This window comes from Vigna radiata, chromosome 8 (assembly GCF_000741045.1).
Source record: "Vigna radiata var. radiata cultivar VC1973A chromosome 8, Vradiata_ver6, whole genome shotgun sequence".
In the NCBI taxonomy this organism is placed as follows: Eukaryota; Viridiplantae; Streptophyta; class Magnoliopsida; order Fabales; family Fabaceae; genus Vigna; species Vigna radiata.
In genome coordinates, this window is record NC_028358.1 from 31,643,447 (window position 1) to 31,653,860 (window position 10,414).

Here is a 10,414-nt window from a genome sequence, read left to right on the forward strand (position 1 = left end):
TTTTTTTTTCATGGATTGTTTCATCCACATATAAAGATAATTACTTTTGTAAAAACTAAAATATTTTAATTTATTTCAAAGAAAATGAAAAACAAATCTTGAAAATATATTTTCGAAAATTTCTCATTAAATAAATTTTATTTAATTGTAAAAAAAAATAGTCAAATCTATTTTAATCTATTAAATTTTGATGCGAGTATCCATTCAATAATGTATTCATAAAATTAAAGAAATTGATTTAATCCAATTACTTTATTTTTTATATTTTTGTAATTGATAATTTACAGATAAATAGTACAGGAATGCTGTCAACATCTACTTTTGAATCGGATATTTTAAAGGTTGCAGTAAGCTTTCTGTTTTCAAATAAGGGAAGATCCATCTCCAATCAATACGGGGATGAACCTTTTCCTAATTCCAATAATGATAAATTGACAATTGATTTTATATAGAGTATCAAACGGCAATGTAAATGGACTTATAAGCAAGAACAAGAACATTATAATTTCATGTAAACAATAAATTGAGTTAACTAATAAATAAAGGTATACAGCAGAGTACATCTAAGCATTGAGCATTTTATGTCGAATTCTGACCTGATATTGACGAGACATATTGGTGAATCAAAACCTAAACTTCTAAGATGATAAAATTACAGATGAAAAGAACTAAACTAGTATAATACAATTGACCTCATCTTTGAGGCTGATCAGCAGTGTGGTTGCTTGTTGTAGATGATGATGCTGTCCTACCATTCAATATTCCATTGTCCATAGGTGGGGAGGATCCCCACTTACCCTCTGATTCACTTGGTTCTATCACTTTCACAGATCCATCCGTCAACCCAACAGCAAACTGATTAGGTTCCAGTGGATGAGCGGCGACCACAAGAGGATATAAAGATGGATTTCTGCAATAATACACAAGGATCAAGCTCCTAACCTCAAATTTAGCAAATGCAAATAACAATCACCATGCTCCCGTTTCTGAGGAAGGATTCTTCTTTTTTTGTTAAAAATTATTAGTATTGATGATTTTAACGCTACATATTCTAATAAACAGTAATGACTATTTTGTGTTAAATTACTAAGCAGAATTTTACAGCGCAAGTCCATGAGAAAATGATAGGCAATATATATTCACAAGTGGGCGCACGCAAACACATACATACATACATACATATATATATATATATATATATATATATATATAGTGTGTGTGTGTTCTTTATTGCATGAAAAATGTTGGGCAATACATATTCTTTATTATTAGGTGAGGTGATGGGAGTCACTGAATAAAGTGTGGTGTAGGTTATTTGGCGGAACTGAAGGGAAATCTACCCATACGCATGATAATGTTGATAAGAATGTTAGTCACTTTAATACAATAAAGATTAATGAGTCCAATTTGCTGATCTGAAACTTACCCGCTTAAAGCTGCCGGTGACAAGCATATTGACGGTGCAATACGACATCTAAGCCTCAAGCTATCAGCATCAAACACACCAATGTTGGCATCACAAAATGTAGCATAAATTAATTGACTGTTGCAGGAATAAGCTGCATGTGATATTGGGGCATGCAGAACATCTTGGGGAACCCACTGCAGCAAAGAAATTTATGAGCATCTAATTTTTAATTTTGTCAGAAACTGGCAGCTTCACCGATATAGGAGGGAATTTAATACCTGCCGAATGCGTTCCATCTTAGAGGCATCATATATTGCCAACTGAGTCTCGTGAACTACCAACAAACGAAGTTGATCAGAATGAAACTGTACGCGTGTGTCACCAACAGGTGACTTTCCTGCAGGTAGTTGTATTGGAATTGATTTTCTTTTCTCCCATGTATCAATGCTCCATACACAAAGCTGTACAAAATTGAACTTCTTAAAACCCAAAAGCTAAAAGATGTGATCATATAAAAATGCAAGAGACACAAAATACAACAAAAACACAGGTAATTAAACTATAGCTCTCAAAAGAAAAATAAAAAAATTGGAAGTTATTAAGTGTAGCAAGCCAGCAAAATACATGCACGAGAGATCCTCTTTGAAAGATTTTCCGTGACACTTTGAATGTTTGTATGAATGGAAAACGGTTAAAAGACTTACTTGAGCATCAGCACCAGATGAAACCAGTATGTTAAGATTGGTTGAAAAAGCTAAACCAGTGATACGTTTCTGGTGACCCTTCAATTTTGATTTCACCTGAAACATACCCCCCGAAAGGGAAAAGAGTGGTGTGAGATTATTAGAAATAAGAGTGTAAGCATCAAAACAAAAAAACTAGTCAAACATAGCAATCACCTCATCCACTCTGACATTATAGATGTGAATGGTTGAATCCTCCATCCCAATCGCAATAATGTTGTTATCCTGGGGATGGAAAGCTAGGAAGGTAGAAGCAGGAGGTGGTGGCATGAATGTTGTCATTACCTATAAAAAAGTGAGGTAATCAGTAAACTTACCAAATTAATGGAATATCACAGTTGTACATCCGGAGTACACACCTTGAATGTCATCATGTTAAATAGGGAAACCTTCCCACCACAGGCAGACAAAACGTACGAGTCATTTTTTGAGAGTGCAATGCAAGGGACTGCTTCTTCAAGGTTGACACCCGAGATATCATTAGTCATAAGAAGACCACTATTGGGTTGCCAATGCTGTGGAACAACATTGGCTGTAGCCTGTAATATATTAACATCAGAAATCTGTTCTCTACTAAAAGGAACAAACAAATGGAAAGCACACAAACAAAAAACCGAAGGGAAAAAATGTAAATTAATTATCTGCTAAGACTACCTTCCCAGTAGGATTCTGTTCATTGCGAGCCCATTTCCAAAGCTTCTGAGTACCATTTGAACCAAGTGCCAAAATACCAACGCCAGAGTTTGTATATAAAAGTCTAACAACCTATGCACGCATCAGATTATTAAAACAGTGTACAGAGCACAGTTAGCCATAGAATAATGGCAATCTCTTATAAACAACAGGCAACGCACCTTGCTGGATGAATCAGTGCTTTCAGGCATGGTAACTGACCGACATTGGACAGGATCCAGAATTTCAGATAGTTGCCATGGTTTATTACCTCTGTCTATTACATCTTCCACAGTTCGTGGTTTCTCCACACTTCGGCCCATGGGATCAACTCCATTCTTTATTGAGAAGGCCAAAATCAATAAGTGAGCAAACGGGTATTAGGATGCAGTAAATAATTCACAACACACGCAACATAGAGAAGGTATAAATAACAATTAGATAAGTTATTCCAGAGAAATACAAACGCCAAATTATAAGTAAAACAGATTCGTGTATTCCTTTTGGATCTAATGGTACCACAAAAACAGAACATGTTCTAATGGTACCACGAAAAGTGTAAAGTAGAAGTATCCAAAAGGTGGTCCTCCACTGTTTACATGGGTAATGAATTATTGCCGACTTCAACATACTATAAGAAAGAATAAAAGGACTAAACTATAGTCCCCAGAGTGTAGAGTGTGTGTACAGAAATGAAACAACTATCAATGTCATTGTTCTAACATTCTAATAATGAATTAATAATTAAATTTACAAGGTTAGGTTCATACAAGAATTGGAGAAGGTCTAACAGGGGAGCTTCTTTCCACTTTACAGTTGACAGGACTAACATTAACAGTAGAAGAGCCAGATACCTACATGGCACAAACAAAGTAGACAGTAACTCGTACATATTTAGTTTTAAATATCGGTGTTCAAGCAGAAAATTAAGCTGTATCACTACCTTAATTGCAGTTGATTCAAGGGGTGACCTCAATGCTTCAAAACCAGGAGTTTCAATAGTTCTTAAAGATCTAAGACCAGAAGCATTAGCAAGTATCTTGAATCCATTGTCCACAGTAGTAACCGCCAAAATATTTCCTTCCTTGTTGAATCTCAAGCGTGGAAGGCTCTAAACAAATTCATATAATTATACACAGGATATTTTATTGAGTGTCATATTACACAAGACCTAAATTAGTTAACCATAAATACCAACCTGTAATCCTCCATTGGCATCAGTGCTTGTAACAAGATTAACATTGTCCATGTCCCAAAACTTAACTTGACCATCTTCACCAGCAGCCAAAAAGCGGTTTTGGGTTGTGTCAAACTGCACAACACCAGCTGATTTTTTTCTAAACCCGTTGTATGTTCTCTTGATGGCTCCTTCACTTTCATTCCATTCAACAAGAAAAGACTCTCCATCTTCACTTGTCCCACAAGAAAATAACCTGGTGAAAGATGGAGAAAAAAAATTTGAAGGACATCATAGGAAACTTCAATATAACACATCATAGGTATCCATTGAGCATGACACTGGGAGGAATAAATACCCTCATCCAGATCCAGCTTACCTAGTTCCATCAGCACTATAAAGCATTGTAGTGCACCAGTGGCCAGGAGCATCATAGTCAACCCTAGAACCCATGTTGTCATATAACCATGCCTTTATTTTTCCATCAATGGCAGTTGAAAATATGAACTGCAAAATTATATAATCAACATTTAGAGTGTGTACGTGTACATATATACATATATAAATTGCAATAAGTTCAATCAATACATATTCTCATCTAATGGGAGTAATATATGCGAGTAACAGAAAGAGACCTGTAACTTTTTAAGATCACAATAAATGAAAGCCGCTTTTCATAAGTTCAGATTTTTTTTGCAAAATAACCACACATGTAAAACTGAAATAGACTAAGAATGTATAAAATTCTAGCAAGCGGTATACAGCAGAAAACAGTCCAAGGTATAAACATTAAATATTGTAGATGCCTCCATAACTAGTCTACTTTTTACCTGAATGCTCTCTTTGTGATGGGGACATATGGAATATACAGGTGCCTCGTGCCCATCAAAGGTGAACAGTTTTCGTCCATTTAAATCCCATACCTGGTCAAGAGTTTCATCAGAAAAAAGTGATAATTTTTGCAAAATCAAAAAATTCCAACGAGTAAATTTTGTGAACCTTTATCAACTTATCATCCCCACAAGTCACAATACACAGCTGTTTGTTTGGATGAGCAAATGCCAAGTCATTCACACCCCCAACATGAGCATCAACCTGATTAAAAAGAAAATGTAAATTAAACTGCAAACAAGCTTTAGCTACTTTTTATGAAAAAAATATCACCTCTATTCGCTGGGTTAGCTCGTTTGATCCAGTGTAAGCATACAGGTGAATCAAATGTTTAGTAAAAGCAATACCTAAAGAAAAGCAACCAGTTAGATATTTACTGACAGCTTCAAAATGGTCTCAGAAACAAAAATTATCGTACCTACAAAACTTCCATCGGGGCTCCATGTGACCCGACTGACAGAAAAAGGTGCATCCTTCACTGCAGCAGCCTGAAAAATTCTCAACTTTAATTACAATGGTTTTGAATTCTGGAGCAGCAACACCAATGGCCAATCATAATATACTGGCAATGATAGTTTAAGCTGCACTTATTTTCTTGGGTCAGACTGATAACCAAGGGTACTACAAATGTAACAATAAATATTGCACTGTATGAAACCTGAAATGGTAATGAGCACGCAGACACGTCCCATATTTTGAATGGCTTTGAGACCAACTTTTCTCGCAAACTGAGTTCCCAAAGGGTAATTTCTCCATTATTTGAACCAACTACTCAATGGAAATATATATCATTAGAAGAAAAAGAATTTAAATCATGCTTTTGACTGTGTTTTGACAACCATTATATTAGATATAATGAATTTAAACATTACCAAGAAGTAAGGTATGATGAGAAGGATGAAAATCCATGCTTTTCACAGAGGATCCTTGATGCAATGTCATAGTCACAGTTCTTGGCAGATCATCTAGAGACCAAGAGGCTTGTCGAGCCAAGGGATAAGAAACCTTAAAACAAATGTTCGACAATGAAATCAGTCAAGAACCATCACAAAGTAAAAAAAAAAAAAAGTAACAACTATTTCGCCTCATAAAGTATGTTAGATACAACTAAATAGAACAGAAATTCATTGACGTTACCTCCTCTACAGAATGACCAGGACGAAGCCTTTTCATTAGTGGTTCATGATCAGCATTTTGATAATCAACCATGGCAGAAGTTGCGGGAGGTGTTCTAGGACGTTTCAAGATAGACCCTGTTAAAGAAATGTAGATTTTTAAGTCAGCACAGAGACATAGTGAAACCATTGAACAAGTGACATTTTATCTAATAAAAAGATCCCTTTCCTATTCACTTAGCCAAGCAAATTGCAACAGCCAAGAGACTAATGATTATAAGGCTTTTTATAAAAAAAGTGACAAAAACTGCTATTTATAAAAAAAAGTGACAAAAACTAGAGCGCATGACATGTAAGCGACATAAAAAATAGTGCAGTCAGTTTTATTGAAAATAATAGGGTAACTACAATCTTAACCTTGATTTTGTGGGACAGGTATGGTTGACGCCGTGACAACAGCTGCTTGGACAGATGAAGAAGCTGAGGCATTGGCCATCCAACCAGCTAAAGCATTAGCATTGGCCGTAGCAGCAGATGGTGGAAAGGGCTATAAAATTTAAAAAATCAAAGTTAGTCAGCATGGTAACAGTTATAGTATCTATCAACTAAAAATCAAGATAACCAGTTGCTTGAAATGAAAGGTATCATACACCATGAGCTCCAAGAGATGTATAGGCAGCGGGCTTTGCAACAGCAGCAATTGGAAGATTGACAGGTGTAGGGGCCAGAGGACCATTAGGAGGTGCACATGTGTGATCTGTGAATAAAGTCTTAATATCTGGATTTGGCCTTGGGTTTTTGCAGAGCTGGTGCTGCCAGTTTAGACTGCATTGATAGGGTGCAGATATAAATTCGCTGATAAAAAAATAAGGCACAAAACACACTAGAAGTTCAAATTTACAAGAATCAATTAGAAAAGGAATGGGAAACCTTCCAAATTCTGATTATTTACCAAATAAAAAAATAATCATACATACCTTTGATTGATTAAAGTTCTCAATCTTGATGACTTAAGGGTTGGGAAGATAAGCTTATCACGGAAAAGAGGATTTGCCTCTATGAGTTTTTTCAGCTCTATCAGCATAATGCTTCTAGCAGTTTTGGTGTCACCGTACTTGGATAGCTGCTCGTTCTCCCTGTTATGTGAAACAAAATACCACTCAATTGTCAAGCTTAACTCTTAACTAGTCTTAGTTGCGAATTGAATCAAAGATTCATGAATCACATGTACAATTTCATCCACCTAACAGTCAAGAGAAGGCAGTGACAAACAATGTACTCCATTAGATTATGTATACTCCAGAAATTACCTGAAATTATTAAGTGTTAATAACTGTGTTATTTCTTTGTAGAGATCCTCGTTGAAGGTGGAGAACATTTTTAAATCACCAGCTAATATCTCAACAGCCTTTGCCTTGTCTTGCCTAAAATTTTGAAAATCACCATAGACAAAACAGATGTGGTGTTACAACAAACACAAATGCATGTAAAAAACTAAGAAAAAAAATATGAAGTTCCACACACCGATCAAGTGCTTCCAGATATTTCTGTTTCCTAATTTCAAAGAATATTTTCATTGAGTATCTATTATCATCAACTTTGGTAAACCCCGATAGATACTTCTCAACCTCTTCCCACTCACCAGCCTGCACTTTTTCCTCAAAGTACTTCATATTGAAAAAGAATCCAGATTCTTTCTCAAGCCTGCACACATTAAGAAGCATTTAATAGAGTGACATGAACAGGCACCATGATGAAAATTCTTAACAAAAAAAAAAAATTCAGAAAACAGAAAGGGTGTTCAGCTTTTTTTTTTTTTTTGTTCTTCTCAAATCCACTCCCCAAGTAAGAGCATTATATAACTTCTTGGGTGAAAAGAACAGGCTTATTATCATTAAGAGGTTTACAAATTCAGCTTCCATATATTAAAGTAGTTAACTGTTTTCCACAATTCAGAAAGCCAAAAAGGGTAACGACCATGTAAAAAGAACAAGACATGGAATGGTCCAATACACTTGCCGAGAGAAAAATTATTGCAGACTCACAATCTCAACACAAGACATATCTTAATGTATGGAAAATATAAATCGCAGTTATAAGTCAAATGCTGAAGTGGAGATTGGTTAGGCTTTGTCAAGTGCTCAAGTGGAGATTGGTTAGGCTTTGTCAAGTGCTCAAGTGGAGATTGGTTAGGCTTTGGTGGTGTGAAAGAAAATAATAATGTTTCCTGTGACATGTTTGATTATAGGGGACACTTATCTTTTCAAAATTATGAGAAATTAAATAATTTTTATAAAATCATAAGCCGGCCTCCTCGAAATATCATAGGTGTTTACCACCTAGTTCTGTCAATGCGCTCGCTCAATTGGCAAAGTAATTGAACCTGATACAAAACTCAACCGTCGAAATACCAGTCGTGTAGACCATACAGTGCAAAAAGACCACGACAATTCTGATACTCACATCTTAATTGTAAATTACAAGAAAAAAAAACCCTAATATATGGAAATGAAACATTCCTTCTTTCCTTATTTCTCTTTATTGTCTTTTTTGTTTACCTCATTCCTCGATAATCAGATAACCAGAACGCACATATGGAGTAATAAACAGTCCCAAAACATAATTAACTCATTCAAATTCATACCAAATCCCTACTACCACCCTAATTTAACAACATAAACAACTTGCAGGGAAAGAGGGGGAAAAGGGGGGAAAAAGACACTCACTTGTGTACGGATTCTTTGAATTTCTCTTCCTCCAAAAACTGAAGTATGAGAAACACCAATTCTCTGCTCAGAGAAGACATATCGAACTCCAATCTGAAACCCACACCGTTAATTTCGATCTCCGAATCCCGATCTTTGAACACAATCAATACTACCTTTAAAGGACAAAAACAGTACAAAACTCCAACCCACCGACCACGGACAAACAAGAGATGAACCACACAAACTTTTCCTCTTCACTCCAACTATAACAATCCGAACCCAGGCAACCTTAAAATCCTCATGAAATCTAGAGCCTCTTGAGTTATATAAAGGGCTCAAAATTCAAGAATTTTTAGGGTTTGAAAGGCTGCGGATAAGAGAGAGAAGAGAAACTCGGTCTCGCTATCTTCAATGCGTTGTACAAGGTCGCTCTTTTTCTACTGACCCATCAGAGATAAGTACATCGACTTATTCAATAATCACACCTACTTATCAAAATAAAATTATCATTTCGTGCATGATAAGTTCACAGTCCAGACTATTGCGGAATTCATCTATTAATTCAAATCCAGTGAATATTCGTCTCACACGTCCACTCTACCCCATTTTTCTTGTTCTGTCCCTTTCTCGTTAAAATGAGAATTTAATTTCTCTTTTCAATTTTTCATTTTAATCGCGATATATATAGTGCTTTGATTTCCCCGAGAACGCAAATCCACGCGCGGCTGGAATTTAATTCTCGGCCCCACATCTCGCTGTCGGGATTTTTGGTTTGGCGCGTGAGATTTAAGATTCTTGGTTGTTATGTATTTGTGTCACTCAGACTCAAGTATCAAATTATTGTGGTCAATATATTCAAGTTATGTTTCCATAATAAAGAAAACTGGGAAAAGCAGATTTTTGAATTTCAAAACTAATCTTGTTAATATGTCCATATATTAATGAGCCATTAAACAGAATTAATTATCTACGTATGACTCAATTAAAATGAATGAATATATATAATTAAATTCATAAATATATGCCTTTAATAAAGTTATATTTACTGCTATCTAATAAAATAAGTAAAACTTGCCAATTTAGATCATATCAAAATCAAATAATTTAAAATAAAATAAATATGATTACTTTATTATTTTTATCAAATTTTACAACTCAAATCTAAACATAACTAGTATCATTTAGTAAATTCAAATATAAATAAATTTTAACCATCTTAACTTCCTTGTAATGGTAGATAATAAGACTTTTTCCTATTTAGTAATAATATATCTACTTTAATTTTAATAATTTTTTAAAATTACAATACAGAACTTATTATAAAAAGTCAATATAAAAAAGAATAAGAAAAAAACTAAAATATAGTGGAACAAAAGTATAAAGGGAAAAAATCAATTAACACATAGAAAAGATTTTTCACATAAATAAGATAATTATCTACCTACATTTTACGGAATACAATTAAATTATAAGCGTTTAAAATGTTTGATTATATAACTATAAGACAAAATAATAAAATATGCACAAAAACAGCACAATCATGTCTGTATTTCTGCTAATTTAATAGTATTATTTTATAAAGTATTTTTAAATGTCAACATCATGTTTGATCTTATATGGTTGAAAATATTTTAGAAATGGTAACTTTTTAGTTTACAATATCAAGAACATTAAATAAAATTAGTCAGAATTCTTAACTA

General features: G+C 34.4%; 1 protein-coding gene across 2 annotated transcripts; it reads right to left on the reverse strand.

Moving 5' to 3' along the window:
* Window positions 1-499: 499 nt before the first annotated feature.
* Window positions 500-9,135, reverse strand: LOC106772025 (topless-related protein 3). 2 transcript variants are annotated; one of them, XM_014658146.2, is made up of 25 exons: window positions 8,733-9,135; window positions 7,531-7,710; window positions 7,317-7,430; window positions 6,984-7,142; window positions 6,657-6,831; window positions 6,424-6,553; window positions 6,029-6,144; window positions 5,764-5,896; window positions 5,550-5,659; window positions 5,310-5,379; window positions 5,165-5,238; window positions 5,000-5,095; window positions 4,831-4,923; window positions 4,380-4,507; window positions 4,022-4,256; window positions 3,767-3,934; window positions 3,594-3,677; window positions 3,006-3,161; window positions 2,806-2,916; window positions 2,511-2,690; window positions 2,308-2,436; window positions 2,113-2,208; window positions 1,687-1,869; window positions 1,427-1,602; window positions 500-910 (listed from the first exon to the last, which is right to left on the reverse strand). In XM_014658146.2, exons 1-25 carry the CDS (start codon window positions 8,810-8,812, stop codon window positions 694-696), a joined length of 3,393 nt encoding a protein of 1,130 aa, XP_014513632.1. In that variant the 5' UTR covers window positions 8,813-9,135; the 3' UTR covers window positions 500-693. The 2 variants fall into 2 exon arrangements, with proteins under 2 accessions (XP_014513632.1, XP_022640881.1); XM_022785160.1 differs by having other exon boundaries at window positions 6,657-6,861.
* Between the last annotated feature and the right edge of the window lie 1,279 nt (window positions 9,136-10,414).

Excerpts from the sequence above, each read along its gene's own strand:
- LOC106772025 (XM_022785160.1), bottom strand. The coding sequence starts at position 8,812 with ATGTCTTCTCTGAGCAGAGAATTGGTGTTTCTCATACTTCAGTTTTTG. Across the intron at positions 2,917-3,005 it reads GCACTGATTCATCCAGCAAG|GTTGTTAGACTTTTATATAC; the intron begins GTGCGTTGCCTG and ends ATGCGTGCATAG. Across the intron at positions 1,870-2,112 it reads CATCTGGTGCTGATGCTCAA|CTTTGTGTATGGAGCATTGA; the intron begins GTAAGTCTTTTA and ends AATTTTGTACAG.